The sequence below is a fragment of the Elephas maximus genome, chromosome 3 (assembly GCF_024166365.1).
Source record: "Elephas maximus indicus isolate mEleMax1 chromosome 3, mEleMax1 primary haplotype, whole genome shotgun sequence".
In the NCBI taxonomy this organism is placed as follows: domain Eukaryota; kingdom Metazoa; phylum Chordata; class Mammalia; order Proboscidea; family Elephantidae; genus Elephas; species Elephas maximus.
In genome coordinates this window covers 35,297,613-35,314,940 of record NC_064821.1, presented here as the reverse complement: position 1 = coordinate 35,314,940, position 17,328 = coordinate 35,297,613, and the positions used below count along the sequence as shown (strand labels likewise).

Sequence of the window (17,328 nt, the reverse complement as noted above, 5' to 3'; positions counted from 1 at the left end):
ATTTGGGATCTTCCTTCTTTTTTAGCATAGGCATTTAGAGCTATGAATTTCTCTCAGAGCACTGCTTTTTCTGCATCTTATAAGTTTTGCTACGTTGTGTTCTTACTTTCACTAGCCTCAAAGTATTTTCCAGTTTCACGTGTAATTTCTCCTTTGACACACTCTTTAAGAACGTGTTGTATAATTTTCACATATTTGTGAAGTTTCCACTATTCTTTTTATTTTTGACTTCTTATTTCATTCCATCATGGCTGGAGAAAATTCTTTGCACGATTTCAATCTATCAACAGAATTTAATTAAACAAAAGTGAACTACATCTCAGTGAGACAAAATAAAGGAATGCTGGACATCGTGCCCTTCACTGCTGACTCCTTCACTGCACAGAGAATGCTGGGCTGTCAGAGGCTTCCTCCACTGGTTTTCATCATACACAGCAGATCACACTGGATCCTGACCAAGGCAAGAAGTTAAGACAAAGGGAAAAAGCAGCTTTTATTAAGCTTATACCATGTCTCAGGCACTGTTTGTTAGTTGCCTCACACGGTTATTTCATTTAAGGTATGGTAGTGGCCTCTGGAGTCCCTGGGTGGTGCAAATGATTAATGTGTTCAGCTGCTAACTGAAAGGTTGAAGGTTCAAATCTGCCCAGAGGTACCTCAGAAAAAAAGCCTGGAAATCTACAGAAAAATCAGCCATTGAAAATCCTATAGAGTACAGTTCCACACTGACATGCATGGTGTCATAATGATTGTAGTTGACTCAATGGCAACTGGTTTTAGTGGCTCCCACTTCCCAGATGAGGAAGCAGAATCTTTGGAGAGTTACATGTGTTAATAAAAAGCTAACGGAGAATGTGGAACAAGTCCTTATTTAAAAACTCTGAGACCCACAGCTACGTGCCAGATTCCGCCTCAGAGCCACCCTCACCTCCTTATTCCGCAGCGTGTATACCACAGGATTCATCAAGGGAGTCACCACCGTATAGAAAACAGCCAACAGGCGGTCTTGGTCATGGTTTCCCCCTGACTCAGGCCGCAGGTAGATGATGGCGGCACAGCCAAAATGCACAATGACCACAGTGAGGTGCGCTGCGCAGGTAGAGAAGGCCTTGTGCCGGCCAGCTGCTGAGGGGATCCTCAATATGGTGGCCACAATGAAGGCATAGGAGAAGAGGATGAGGAGAAAGGAGACCAGCACGACAAGGATGCTCAGGAAGAAGATGACTAATGCTTTGCTGGCACTCTCTGTGCAGCTGAGCTTCAGGACAGGGGCAATGTCACAGAAGAAATGCTCCACACGGTTGCTATGGCAGAAAGGTGAGGAGAAGATCATGGTGGTCTCTATCAAGGCCACACAGAACCCAGAGCAAAACACAAGGGCTCCCAGACAGAAGGAAATGGTGGGTCTCATGATCGTTGAGTAGCGGAGGGGGTGGCAGATGGCTACGTACCGGTCATAGCCCATCAGGGTAAGGAGGAAACAGTGACTGCAACCCAAGCCCAGGAAGAAGAACATCTGAGCCTGACAGCCAGCAATGGAAATAGCCTGGCTCTCCATCAGCAGATGGGCCAGCATATTGGGGATGGTCACCAGTGTGTAGCAGGTCTCGGAGAGGGACAGCACTGCCAGGAAGCGGTACATGGGAGTGTGGAGGGTTCGGTCCACATGAATGATGGTGATGATGGTGGCATTGCCACTGAGGGTGATGATGTATGTGAGGAAGAACAAGGTGAAGAGCATGGTCCTCAAGTCTGGAAGGTTGGAGAATCCTACCAGAACAAACTCTGTCACAAGCCAGGTCCTATTTCCCTGCTGCTCCTCAGGAGCCTGAAAAGAGATGATGGAGTCAATAGAATACATTGTATTATGAATGGTCTGCTATGCATCATGTACCAGTGGGTTAGGAGAGTTGTGATGATAAATTTATGGTCAATTTGGCTAGGCTATGGGTCCCAGTTGTTGGACAAACACAAGTCTAGTATTTATATGTAATTAAATCATTGACCTTAGGTGGAGGAGATCCTACCACTCATCTGTCAGTCTGTCAAACTGTGATGGCTTGTGTGTGGCTGTGATGCTAGAAGCTATGCCACTGGTATTTCAAATACCAGCAGCGTCACCCACAGTAGACAGGTTTAAGCAGAGCTTCCAGACTAGGACAGACTGGGAAGAAGGAACTGGTGATCTACTTCGGAAAAAATTGGCCAGTGAAGACCTTAGGCAGAGCAGTGGAGAACACTGTCTGATATAGTGCTGGAAGATGAGCCCCTCAGGTTGGAAGGCACTCAAAATACTACTGGGGAAGATCTGCTTCCTGAAAGTAGAGTCAATCTTAACGACATGCATGGAGTAAAGCTTTCAGGACCTTCATTCACTGAGGTGGCCAGACTCAAAATGAGAAAAAAACAGCTGCAAACATCCATTAATAATTGAAACTTGGAAGGTATGAAGTATGAATCAAGTAAAGTTGAAAGCTGTCAAAAATGAAATGGAATGCATGAAGATTGATAACCTAGGTATTAGTGAGCTGAAATAGATTGGTATTAGCCATTTTCAATCAGACAATCATACGGTCTACTGTGCCAAAAATGGTAAATTGAAGAGTAATGGAGTGGCATTCATTGTCAAAAAGATCATTTCAAGATATATCCTGAAATACATCTCTGTCAATGATAGGGTATTATCCATATGCCAGTAAGGAAGACCCATTAATATGACTATTATTCAAATTTACAAACCAACCACTAATGCCAAAGATGAAAAAATTGAAGACTTTACCAACTTTTGCAGTCAGAAATTCATCAAACATGAATTCAAGGTGCGTTGGTAATTACTAGTGATTGGAATGCAAAAGTTGGAAACAAAGAAGTATCCGTAGTTGGAAAATATGATTTTGGGGATAGAAATGATGCCGGATGTCATATGATAGAATTTTGTAAAACCAATGACATGTTCATTGCAAATACTTTTTTTTCAACAACATATACAGCGACTATACAGGTGGACCTCACAAGATGCAATACACAGGAATCAGATCAATTACATCTGTGGAAAGAGGTGAAGGAGAAGCTCAATATCATCAGTCAGAACAGACCATCAATTGCTCATATGCAAGCTCAAGTTGAAGCCAAAGAATATTAAAATAAGTCCAGGAGAACCAAATTACACCTTTGAGTACATCCCACCTGAGTTTAGAGACAACCTCAAGAATAGATTCGACACATTAAACACTAATGACTGAACACCAGACAAGTTGTAGTACAATGTCAAGGACATCACACATGAAGAAAGCAAGAGGTCATTAAACAGACAGGAAAGAAAGAAAAGAATAAAATGGATGTCAAAAGAAACTGAAACTTGCTCATGGGCACAGAATAGCTAAAGTGAACGGAAGAAATGATGAAGTAAAAGAGCTGAACAGAAGATTGCAAAGGGAGGCTCAAGAAGGTAAAGTAAATATATAATTAAATGTGCAAGGACCTGGAGTTAGAAAAGGGAACAGCTTGGCATTTCTCAAGCTGAATGAATTGAAGAAAAAAGTTCAAGCCTTGAGTTGCTAAGTATTCAATGAGCAAAAATTGAACTACACAGGAAGCATCAAAAGAAGATGGAAGGAATACACAGAGTCACTGTACCAAAAAGAATTGGTCGATGTTCAACCAGTTCAGAAGGTAGCATATGATGAAGAACCGATAGTATGAAAGGAAGAAGTCCAAGCTGCACTGAAGGCACTGGTGAAAAACAGGGCTCCAGGGATTGTTGGAATGTTAATTGAGATGTTTCAACAAATGGATGCAGCACTGGAAGCCCTCACTTATCTATGCCGAGAAATTTGGAAGGCATCTACCTGGATGATGGACTGGTTGCTTTTGTTGTTAGGTGCTGTGGAGTCAGTTACGACTCATAGTGACCCTATGTATAATAGAACGAAACACTGCCCAGTCCTGGGCCATCCTCATAATCATTGTTATGCTTGAGTTGATTGTTGCAGCCATTGTCAATCCATCTCCTTGTGGGTACTCCTCTTTTTCACTGACCCTCTACTTAACCAACCATTATGTACTTCTCCAGGGAGTGGTCCCTCCTGATAACTTGTCCAAAGTATGTGAGACAAAGTCTTGTCGTCTTTGCTTCTAATGAGCATTCTGGCTGTACTTCTTCCAAGACAAATTTGTTCCTTCTTCTGGCAGTCCTTGGTATATTCAGTATTCTTCGCCAACATCAAAACTCAAAGACATCAATTCTTCTTTGGTCTTCCTTATTCATTGTCCCACTTTCTTATGCATATAAGGCAATTGAAAACACCATGGCTTGGGACAGGTGCACCTTAGTCCTTAAAGTGACACCTTTGTTTTTTAATACTTTAAAGAGTCCTTTTGCAGCAGATTTGCCCAATGCAATACATCATTTGATTTCTTTTCTTTTTTCTTTTATTGTACTTTAGATGAAGGTTTACAGAACAAATGAGTTTCTCATCAAACAGTTAGTACACACACTGTTCTATGACATTGGTTAACAACCCCAAGACATGTTAACACTCTCTCTTCTCAACCCTGGGTTTCCTATTACCAGCTTTCCTGTTCCCTCCTGCCTTCTAGTCCCTGTCCCAGGGCTGGTGCACCCCTTTAGTCTTGTTTTGTCCCATAGACCTGTTCAATCTTTAGCTGAATGGTGAACCTCAGGAGTGACTTCATTACTGAGCTGAAAGGGTGTCCAGAGGTCATACTCTCAGTGTTTCTCCAGTCTCTGTGAGGTCAGCAAGCCTGGTCTTTCTTTCTAAGCTAGAATTTTATTCTACATTTTTCTCCAGCTCTGTCTGAGACCCACTACTGTGATCCCCGTCAGAGCAGTCAGTGGTGGTAGCTGGGCACCATCTAGTTGTACTGGACACAGTCTGGTAGAGGCCATGGTAGATGTGGTCCATTAGTCCTTTGGACTAATCTTTCCCTTGTATCCTTAGTCTTCTTCATTCTTCCTTGCTCCCGAAAGGGTGAGACCAGTGGAGTATCCTAGATGGCCACTCACAGGCTTTTAAGATGTCAGGCGCTATTCAACAAAATAAAATGTAGAACATTTTCTTTACAAACTGTGTTATGCCAGTTGAGCTAGATGTTCCTGGAGACCATGGTCCCCACAGCCCTCAGCCCAGCATTCGATCCCTCAGGGAATCTGGATAAGTCTATGGAGGCACCATGACCTTGCCTTGTACAGGTTGTCCTGGCTTCCTCAGTACTGTGTACTGTATTAACCTTCACCAAAGTTACCAGTTATCTATTGTCTATTAAGTGTTTTTCCATCCCCATCCCTCCCCTACCTTGTAACCATCAAAGATTGTATCTTTTTGAAAGTAAACATTTTCATGAGTTTTTATAGTAGTGGTCTCTTACAATATTCATCCTTTTGTGATTGATTTATTTCACCCAGCATAATGCCCTCCAGATTTCATTTGATTTCTTGACTGCTGCTTCCATGGACATTGATTGTGGATCCAAGTAAAATGAAATCCTTGACAACTTCCATCTTTCCTCTGTTTATCCTCATGTTGCTTATTAGTCCAGTTGTGAGAATATTTGTTTTCTTTATGTTGAGGTGTAATTCATACTGATGACTGTGGTCTTTGATCTTCAACAGTAAGTGCTTCAAGTCCTCTTCACTTTCAGCAAGCAAGGTTGTATCGTCTGCATATGACAGGTTGTTAATGAGCCTTCCTCCAATTCCAATGCTGCCTTCTTCATATAGTAGAGCTTCTCGAATTATTTGTTCATCATACAAATTGGATAAGTATGGTGAAAGGATACAAACCTGATGCACACCTTTCTTAATTTTAAAACACGCAGTATCCCCTTATTCTGTTAGAATGACTCCTTCTTGATCTAAGTACAGGTTCCTCATGAGGACAATTAAGTGTTCTGGAATTTCTAGAATGTGGTAATTATTGAACAATATCATTAATAGCATGCACAAGTGAAATGTGGTGATGACCATTCAAAAGCAGCTGCAGAAGTACATCAATGGGGAACTCCAGAAATTCAAGGCAGATTCAGAACAGGATGAAGAACAAGGTGTATCATTGCTGACGTCAGATGGGTCATGGCTGAAAGCAGACAATACCAGAAGGATGTTTACCTGTGTTTTATTGACTATGCAAAGGCATTCAACTGTGTGGATCACAACAAATTATGGATAACATTGCGGAGGATGGAAATTCTGGAACACTTGGTTGTGCTTAGCCAAAACTTGTACATAGGTTAAGAGGCAGTCGTTCAAATAGAACAAGGGAATACTGTGTGGATTAAAATCAGGGCGGTGTGTGTCAGGGTTGAATCCTTTTACCACACTTATTCAATCTGTATGCTGAACAAATAATCCAAGACGCTCTACTATATGAAGAAGAAGGCAGCACTGGAATTGAAGGAAGGCTCATTAACAACCTGTCATATGCAGATGACACAACCTTGCTTGCTGAAAGTGAAGAGAACTTGAATCACTTACTGATGAAGATCAAGGTCTATAGTCTTCAGCGTGGATTGCACCTCAACATAAAGAAAACAAATATCCTTACAACTGGACCAATAAAAAAAATCATGATAAACAGAGAAAAGATTGATATTGTCAAGGATTTCATTTTACTTGGATGCACAATCAATGCTCATGGATGCAGCAGTCAAGAAATCAAATGACGTATCGCACTGGGCAAACCTGCTGCAAAATTCATCCTTAAAGTGTTAAAAAGCAAAGATGTCACCTTGAGGACTAAGGTGTGCCTGACCCAAGCCATGGAATTTTCAATCACCTCCTATACATGGGAAAGCTAGACAGTGAATAAGGAAGACTGAAGAAGAATTGATGCCTTTGAATTATGGTGTTGGTGAAGAATATTGAATATACCAAGGACTGCTGGGACAACAAATTTGTCTTGGAAGAAATACAGCCTTAGAATGCTCCTTAGAAGCCTGAGGCTTTGTCTCATGTACTTTGGAGTCGTTATCAGGAGGGACAATTAAGTGTTCTGGAATTTGGTGAAATAGAGGGTCAGCAAACAAGAAGAAAAGCTTCACTGAGATGGATTGACACAGTTGCTGCAACAATGGGCTGAATAACAGCAATGATTGTGGGGATAGACCAACCAATGTCAAGTTCTCTTGTACATAAGGTCGTCATGAGTTGGAACCGACTTGACGGCACCTAAAAACAGAGCAGATTACTTTCTGTAATGTAACCTAATTACATTACATTACATTACATATAATACAATGTATTATAATGTAATTATTTTCCATAATGCAATCTATCCTAATGTAATCGATCATTGAGATCATACCATTGTAGTGTGGATCCTCAACCTAATCACCTCTGAGTTATAAAGAGACCAAATAGACACACATAGGGAGAAGACTGAAAGTTAAACTTCAAATGATCACATGACCCAACAATTCTACTCCTAGTTATATACTCAAACACATGCTTGCACAACAATGTTCATTGCAGCATTATTCGCAATAGCCAAAAGATGGAAACAACCCAAGTGTCCATCAGCAGGTAAATGGATAAAAACAATGTGGATATCCATGTTGTTGTTGTTGTTCTTGTTGTTAGGTGCCATCGAGTCGGTTCTGACTCATAGCGACCCTATGCACAACAGAACGAAACACTGCCCGGTCCTGTGCCATCCTTACAATCGTTGTTATGCTTGAACTCATTGTTGCAGCCCCTGTGTCAATCCACCTTGTTGAGGGTCTTCCTCTTTTCCCCAAACCCTGTACGCTGCCAAGCATGATGTCCTTCTCCAGGGACTGATCCCTCCTGACAACATGTCCAAAGTATGTAAGATGCAGTCTCGCCATCCTTGCCTCTAATGAGCATTCTGGCCGCGCTTCTTCCAAGACAGATTTGTTCGTGCTTTTGGCAGTCCAAGGTATATTCAATATTCTTCGCCAACACCACAATTCAAAGGCGTCAACTCTTCTTCGGTCTTCCTTATTCATTGTCCAGCTTTCACATGCATATGATGTGATTGAAAATACCATGGCTTGGGTCAGGCGCACCTTGGTCTTTAGGGTGACATCCTTGCTCTTCAACACTTTGAAGAGGTCCTTTGCAGCAGATTTACCCAAAGCAATGTGTCTTTTGTTGTCTTGACTGCTGCTTCCATGGCTGTTGATTGTGGATCCAAGTAAAATGAAATCCTTGACAACTTCAATCTTTTCTCCATTTATCATGATGTTGGTCATTGGTACAGTTGTGAGGATTTTTGTTTTCTTTACATTGAGATGTAATCCATACTGAAGGCTGTGGTCTTTGATCTTCATTAGTAAGTGTTTCAAGTCCTCTTCACTTTCAGCAAGCAAGGTTGTGTCATCTGCATAATGCAGGTTGTTAATGAGTCCTCCTCCAAGCCTGATGCCCCATTCTTCTTCATATAGTCCAGCTTCTTGTATTATTTGTTCAGCATACAGATTAAATAGGTATGGTGAAAGAATACAACCCTGACGCACACTCTTCCTGACTTTAAACCAATCAGTATCCCCTTGTTCTATCTGAACAACTGCCTCTTGATCCATGTAAAGGTTCCCCATGAGCACAATTAAGTGTTTGGGAATTCCCATTCTTTGCAGTTTTATCCATAGTTTGTTATGATCCACACAGTTGAAATCCTTTGCATAGTTGATAAAACACAGGTAAACATCCTTCTGGTATTCTCTGCTTTCAGCCAGGATCCATCTGACATCAACGATGATATCCTTGGTTCCACGTCCTCTTCTGAAATCAGCCTGGAGTTCTGGCAGTTCCCTGTCGATATACTGCTGCAGCCATTTTTGAATGATCTTCAGCAAAATTTTGCTTGCATGTGATGTTAATGATATTGTTCTATAATTTCCACATTTGGTTGGATCAACTTTCTTGGGAATAGGCATAAATATGGATCTCTTCCAGACAGTTGGCCGGGAAGCTGTCTTCCATATTTCTTGGCATAGATGAGTGAGCACCTCCACCACTGCATCTGTTTGTTGAAACATCTCAATTGATATTCCATCAATTCCTGGAGCCTCATTTTTTGCCAGTGCCTTCAGAGCAGCTTGGACTTCTTCCTTCAGTACTATCAGTTCTAGATCACATGCCACCTCTTGAAATGGTTGAATATTGACTAATTCTTTTTGGTATGGATATCCATACAATGGAATATTATTCAGCCATAAAGACAAATGAAGTCCTGATACATGCTACAATGTGGATAAACCTTGGAAACATTATGCTAAGTGAAATAAACCAGACACAGAAGGTGGCATAATGTAAGACTCCACTTATATGAAATGTCCGGACCATGCAAATCTATAGAGACAGAAAGCAGATTAGTCCTTGCCAGGAGCTGTGGGTGGTGCCGAATAGGGCGTGACTGGTTAATGGCTTGCTATGTTGTTAGTAAGGAACCCTGGTGGTGCAACTGGTTAAGCACTAGGTTGCTAACAGAAAGATTTCGGTTTCAACCCACCCAGCAGCTCCTTGGGAGAAAGATTTTAGCCTAGAAAACCCAGGAGAAATCTATATCAATTGGCATAACATGGTGCATAAAACAATATTCTGTATCTTCCTTTGGTCTGAGGTCTTAAAAGCTTATGAGCAGATGGGGCCAAGATAGCAGAGTAATCAGATGCTTCTGGTGATCCCTCTTACAACAAAGACCAAAAAAACCAAGTGAAACAATTATATTTATGACAAGCTAGGAGCCCTGAACATGAAAGGCAAAGTTAGAAAATGGACTGAGTGGCAGGGGGAGGGAAAGATGGTTCAGAAGCGGAGCGGAGTTGCAGGACCTGAATCGCCTGGGAACCCACAGGCACCATTCCTGGGAGTGACTGCTGCGGGCTGGTGGTAGCATTTGGCCACAGTTTTCTTGGGGAGAAACAACCAGGCTTACAGCCTACTCATACCTCTGGAACCAGAGAAGAATGGCGCTCTTAGCAAAAGCTAAGTACTTGCATATATTTTACCACGTCCCCAGCCCACAAGTTGGCTTCAGTGGCTGTTGGTTTTCCTTGGCCTGAGATAGGCTCTGCTGAGCATCCTGAGCCATTCTCCCTGCCTTGGAGCAGGAAAAAATTCACAACTGGGGGAAAAGATAACCTGCCAGCTCCACTAAGCTGGGGAGATCAAGACACAGGTGGCTCCTGTCCAGGCATAAACGGCCCCTGGACTTTGAATACCTTTCCCCCCTGCATGGACCTGTGTGGCCCTATTTCAGAAGAATAGGCCCTAGTTGGAAGGCTGCAACTGTTTCAGCTGTGCGGTGAAGAGGTGGGTGTTTGATGTTTGACACCACTTTGCCTATTAAACAGGGTCCTCGCCTACCCACATCAGTGGCCTAAGGACTGGTGGCTCCACTTAGGTCACCCAGCCACCCGCAACAGGGATCTAAGGATAACTGGTACCTCCCAGTCCTTACAACTAAAAGCATTGTGTGCCCATGGTCCCTCTGCAGAACCTACCCACCTCTGCACTGTAGTGAACAGGGAGGCGCTTTCCTCACAGACACTCGGAGAATGGTTGTCAGCCCCCTGCTTGTTCAGAGTGTGATCCTCTGCTGCAGCCAGATACCAGTACCTACACCAATCACACCTGCCCCACTAAGACTGTAGGACAGAGCCTCTACCACATACTTGATGACCAGCTACCTGGACACCTAAGCTGAATCCATACAAGAAGGGTGAATGGACTCTTAGGCTGATATACCTGATACCAGCTCTAGCCATCTGGTGACAGGGCGTTAGAGCTTCAAAGGTGAAAATAATCAAGCTAGCTTACTCAAGCAACTTATTTGGGTATATCAAAACAAAACAAAGCAAGAAGCTAGGATAGAGTAAGCAAACATAAAATAAACTAACACAATAACTTATAGATGGCTCAGAAACAACAGTCAATATCAAATCACATAAAGAAGCAGACCATGATCGCTTCAACAAGCTCTCAAAACAAAGAATCAAGGGCTCTTCTGGATGAAGGTGCCTTCCTGGAATTACCGGAAGCAGAATACAAAAGATTAATATACAGAACTCTTCAAGACATCAGGAATGAGATCAGGAAGGAGACCAGGCAATATGCAGAACATGCCAAGAACACACAGATAAAGTAGTTGAAGAAATTAAAAAGGTTATTCAAGAACATAATGAAAATTTAATAAGCTGCAAGAATCCATAGAGAGAAATCAATTAGAAATTCAGAAGATTGACAATAAGATTACAGAATTAGACAACTCAATAGAAAGTCAGAGGAACAGAATTGAGCAAGTGGAAGGCAGAACTGGTGAGACTGACAATAAAGCACTTGGCATCAACATATTTGGAAAAAAATCAGATAAAAGAATTAAAAAACAACAACAACAACAAAGGAACCCTAAGAATCACGTGGGGCTCTATCAAGAGAAATAACCTATGAGTGATTGGAGTACCAGAACAGGGAGCAATAACAGAAAATACAGAGAGAATTGTTGAAGACTTGTTGGCAGAAAACTTCCCTGATATTGTGAAAGATGAGAAGATATCTATCCAAGATGCTCATCGATCTCCACATAAGGTAGATGTTAAAAGAAAGTCACCAAGACATATTATAATCAAACTTGCCAAAACCAAAGATAAAGAGAGAATTTTAAGAGCAGCTAGGGTTAAACGAAAAGTAACCTACAGAGGAGAGTCAATAAGAATAAGCTTGGACTACTAGGCAGAAACCATGCAGATAAGAAGGCAATGGGATGACTTATATGAAGCACTGAAGGAAAAAAATTGCCAGCCAAGGATCACATATCCAGAAAAGCTGTCTCTCAAATATGGAGGCAAAATTAGGACATTTCCAGATAAACAGAAGTTTAGGGAATTCTTAAAAACCAAACCAAAACTACAAGAAATACTAAAGGGAGTTCTCTGGTTAGAAAATCAATAATATCAGATATTAACCCAAGACTAGAACACTGGACAGAGCAATCAGATGTCAACCCAAATAGGGAAATCACAAAAATAAATTAAGATTAAAAAAATGCTCAGAACAGGGCAACAGCGACATCATTATGTAAAACAATGTAAAACAAGACAACATTAAAACAATAAAGAAGGACTAAGAAATGTAGTCATAGATCTTTCATATGGAGAGGAAGACAAGGCGATATAAAGAAATAAAAGTTTTGTTTAACCTTAGAAAAATAGGGGTAAATATTAAGGTAACCACAAAGGAGACTAAGAATCATATTTATCAAAATAAAATACAAGAAAAAATAGAGACTCAGCAGAAACAAAATCAACTACAACGAATAAGAGGAAGAGACAATATATAAAGATAAACTACTTGGCACAAAAAATTAAGTGGGAAAAAGAAACTGTCAACAACACACAAAAAAGACATCAAAATGACAGCACAAAACTCATACCTATCCATAATTACACTGAATGTAAATGGACTTAATGCACCAATAAGGAGGCAGAGAGTGGCAGAATAGATTTAAAAAAACACAATCTGTTTATATGCTGCCTACAAGAGACATACCTTAGACTTCGAGACACAAACAAACTCAAAGGATGGAAAAAATATATCAAGCAAACAACAATCTAAAAAAAGCAGAAGTGGCTATATTAATTTCTGACAAAATAGACTTTAAAGTTCAATCCACCACAAAGGATAAGGAAGGACACTATATAATGACTAAAGAGACAATATGCCAGGAGGATATAACCATGTTAAATATCTACACACCCAATGACAGGGCTTCAAGATACATTAAAAAAACCCTAACAGCATTGACAAGCGAGATAGACAGCACTACAATTATAGTAGGAGACTTCAACACACCACTTTCGGTGAAGGACGGAAAATCCAGAAAGAAGCTCAATAAAGACATGGAAGATCTAAATGCCACAGTCAACCAACTTGACCTCATAGACTTATACAGAACATTCCACTCAACAGCAGCCAAGTATACTTTCTTTTCTAGTGCACATGGAATATTCTCTAGAATAGAGCACATATTAGGTTATAAAGCAAGCATTAGTGGAATACAAAACATCAGAATATTACAAAGAATCTTCTCTGACCATAAGGCCATAAAAGTAGAAATCAACAACAGAAAAAGCAGGGAAAAGAAATCAAACACTTGGAAACTGAACAATACCCTGCTCAAAAATGACTCGGTTATAGAAGACATGAAGGATGGAATAAAGAAATTCATAGAATCCAATGAGAATGAAAACACTTCCTATCAGAACCTTTGGGACACAGCTAAAGCAGTACTCAGAGGTCAATGTATATCAAAATATGCCCACATACAAAAAAAAAAAAAGAAGGGCCAAAATCAAAGAATTATCCCTACAACTTGAACATATAAAAAGAGAGCAACAAAAGAAACCCTCAGGCACCAGAAGAGAGCAAATTATAAAAATTAGAGCTGAATTAAATGAAATAGAAAACAGAAAAACAATTGAAAGAGTTAACAAGAGCAAACGCTGGTTCTTTGAAAAAATTAACAAAATTGATAAACCATTGGCCAAACTGACAAAAGAAAAACAGGACAGGAAGCAAATAACCTGAATAAGAAACGAGATGGACGATACTACAACAGAACGAACTGAAATAAAAAGAAACATAACAGACTACTATGAAAAATTGTACTCTAACAAATTTGAAAACCTAGAAAAAAAATGGACGAGTTACTAGAAACACACTACCTACCTAAACTAACACAAACAGAGGTAGAACAACTAAATAAACCCATAACAGAAGAAGAGATTGAAAAGGTAATGAAAAAACTCCCAACAATAAAAAGCCCTGGTCAGGACAGCTTCACTGCAGAGTCCTACCAAACTTTCAGAGAAGAATTAACACCACTACTACTAAAGGTATTTTAAAGCGTAGAAAAGAACAGAATACTCCCAAACTCATTCTATGAAGTCAGCATATCCCTGATACCAAAACCAGATTAAGACACCACAAAAAAAGAAAATTACAGACCTATAATCTTTATGAACTTCGATGCAAAAATCTTCAAAAAAATTCTAGCCAATAGAATTCCACAACATATCAAAAAAATAATTCACCATGACCAAGTGGGATTCATACCAAATATGCAGGGATGGTTCAAAGTTAGAAAAACAATTAACGTAATCCATCATACAAATAAAACAAAAGACAAGAACCACATAATCTTATCAATTGATGCAGAAAAGGCATTTGACAAAGTCCAACACCCATTCATGATAAAAAAAACTCTCAGCAAAAGAGGAATAGAAGGAAAATTTCTCAACATAATAAAGGGCATTTATTCAAACAACAGCCAACATCATCCTAAATGGAGACACTCTGAGAGCATTCCCCTTGAGATCGGGAAGTAGACAAGGATGCCCTTTATCACCACTCTTATTCAACATTGTGCTGGAGGTCCTAGCCAGAGCAATTAGGCTAGATAAAGAAATGAAGGGCATTCAATTGGTAAGGAAGAAGTAAAAGTATCCCTATTTGCAGATGACATGATCTTATACACAGAAAACCCTAAAGAATCCTCAAGAAAACTACTGAAACTAATAGTTCAGCAGAGTATCAGGATACAAGGTAAACATACAAAAGTCAGTTGGATTCCTCTACACCAACAAAAAAAAATCGAAGAGGAAATCACCAAATCAATACCATTTACAGTAGCCCCCAAGAAGATAAAATACTTAGGAATAAATCTTACCGGAGACGTAAAAGACCTATACAAAGAAAACTACAAGACACTACTGCAAGAAACCAAGAGAGACCTACATAAGTGGAAAAACATACCTTGCTCATGGATAGGAAGACTTAACAGTGTAAAAATGTCTATTCTACCAAAAGTGATCTATAGATACGATGTAATTCTGATCCAAATTCCAATGACATTTTTTAATGAGATGGAGAAACAAATTGCCAACTTCATATGGAAGGGACAGAGGCCCCAGATAAGTAAAGCATTATTGAAAAAGAAGAACAAAGTGGGAGGCCTCACTCTACCTGATTTTAGAACCTATTATACTGCCACAGTAGTCAAAGCAGCCTGGTACTGGCACAACAACAGATACACAGACCAATGGAACAGAATCGGGAATCCAGACATCAGTACATCCATACATTTGACAAAGGCCCAAAGTCAGTTAAATAGGGAAAAGACAGTCTTTTTAACAAATGGTGCTGGCATTACTGGATATCCCCCTCCAAAAAAATGAAACAAGACCCATACCTCACACCATGCACAAAAGCTAACTCAAAATGGATCAAAGACCTAAATGTAAAATGATAAAAATCATGGAAAAAAAAATAGGGACAACATTAGCAACCCTAACACATGGCATAAACCGTATATGAAACATTACTAACAATGCAGAAGAGAAACTAGATAACTGGGAGCTCCTAAAAATCAAACACCTGTGCTCATCCAGATTTCACCAAAAGAGTAAAAAGATTACCTACAGATTGGAAAAAGTTTTTAGCTGTGACATTTCCAATCAGTGCCTGATCTCTAAAATCTACAAGATACAGCAAAAACGATAAAGATCATGAAAGAAGAAATAGAGACAACGCTAGGAGCCCTAATACATGGCATAAACAGTATACAAAACATTACTAACAATGCGGAAGGGAAAGTAGATAACTGGGAGACCCTAAAAATCAAACACTATGCTCATCCAAAGACATCACCAAAAGGGTAAAAAGATTCCCTACAGACTGGGAAAAGTTTTTAGCTATGACATTCCTGATTAGCACCTCATCTCTAAAATCTACATGATAGTGCAAAAACTCAACTGCAAAAAGACAAATAACCCAATTAAAAAATGGGCAAAGGATATGAATAGGCACTTCACTAAAGAAGACATTCAGGTAGCTAACAGATATTTGAGGACATGGTTACAATCATTAGCCATTAGAGAAATGCAAATCAAAACTAAATGAGATACCATCTCACTCCAACAAGGCTGGCATTAATCCAGAAAACACAAAATAGTAAATGTTGGAGAGGTTGTGGAGATACTGGAACAGTTTTATACACTGCTGGTGGGAATGTAAAATGGTACAACCACTTTGGAAATAGATTTGGTTCTTCCTTAAAAAGCTAGAAATAGAACTCCCATACGATCCAGCAATCCCACTCCTTGGAATATATCCTAGAGAAATAAGTGCCTTTACAAGAACAGATATATGCACACCCATGTTCATTGTAGGATTGTTTACAATAGAAGAAAGATGGAAGCAACCAAGGTGCCCATCAACGGATGAATGGATAAATAAGTCATTATATACTCACACAATGGAATACTATGCTTGCTAGCTTTTAAGACCCCAGACTCCACTCTCCAAAGTGGGATGCAGAATGTTTCTGCATAAAGAACAATGATGAATCTGTGAAATACTTCATAACATGGAGGAATCTGGAAGGCATTATGCTGAGTGAAATTACTCAGTTGCAAAAGGACAAATATTGTATGAGACCACTATCTTAAGAACTGGAGAAATAGTTTAAACAGAGAAGAAAATATTCTTTGATGGCTACGAGAGGGGGGAGAGAGGGAGGGAGGGAGGGTGAGGGGCTTTCACTAATTAGATAGTAAGTAAGAATTATTTTTAGGTGAAGAGAAAGACAACACAATACAGGAGAAGTCAGCACAACTGGACAAAACCAAAAGAAAAGAAGCTTCCTGAATAATCTGAACACTTCGAAGGCCAGTGTAGCAGGGGATGGAGTGTGGGAACGATGGTTTCAGGGGACATCTAGGTCAATTGACATAATAAAATCTATTAAGAAAACATTCTGCATCCCACTTTGGAGAGTGGAGTCTGGGGTCTTAAAAGCTAGCAAGCAGACATCTAAGATGCATCAATTGGTCTCAACCCACCTGGAGTAAAGGAGAATGAAGAACACGAAAGACAACGTAATTATGAGCCTGAGAGACAGAAAGGGTCACACAAACCAGAGACTACACCAGCCTGAGACCAGAAGAACTAGATGGTGCCAGGCTATAACCGATGACTGTCCTTACAGGGAACACAACGGAGAACCCCTGAGGGAGGAGGAGACCAGTGGGATGCAGACCTCAAATTCTCATAAAAAGACCAGACTTAATGGTCTGAGACTAGAAGGACCCCAGAGGTCATGGTTCCCAGGCCTTCTGTTAGCCCAAGACAGGAACAATTCCCGAAGATAACTCTGCAGACAGGGATTGGACTGGACTATAAGATACAAAATGATACTGGTGAGGAGTGGGTTTCTTGGATCAAGTAGACACATGAGACTATGTGGGCAGCTCCTGTCTGGAGGGGAGATGAGAGAGCAGAGGGGGCCA

At 40.3% G+C, this 17,328-nt stretch overlaps 1 protein-coding gene across 1 annotated transcript; it reads right to left on the bottom strand.

The window, feature by feature from the left end:
* Window positions 1–871: 871 nt before the first annotated feature.
* LOC126071248 (olfactory receptor 10T2-like) lies at window positions 872–1,861 on the bottom strand. The gene has a single exon (XM_049875485.1). It carries the CDS (start codon window positions 1,859–1,861, stop codon window positions 872–874), a length of 990 nt encoding a protein of 329 aa, XP_049731442.1.
* Between the last annotated feature and the right edge of the window lie 15,467 nt (window positions 1,862–17,328).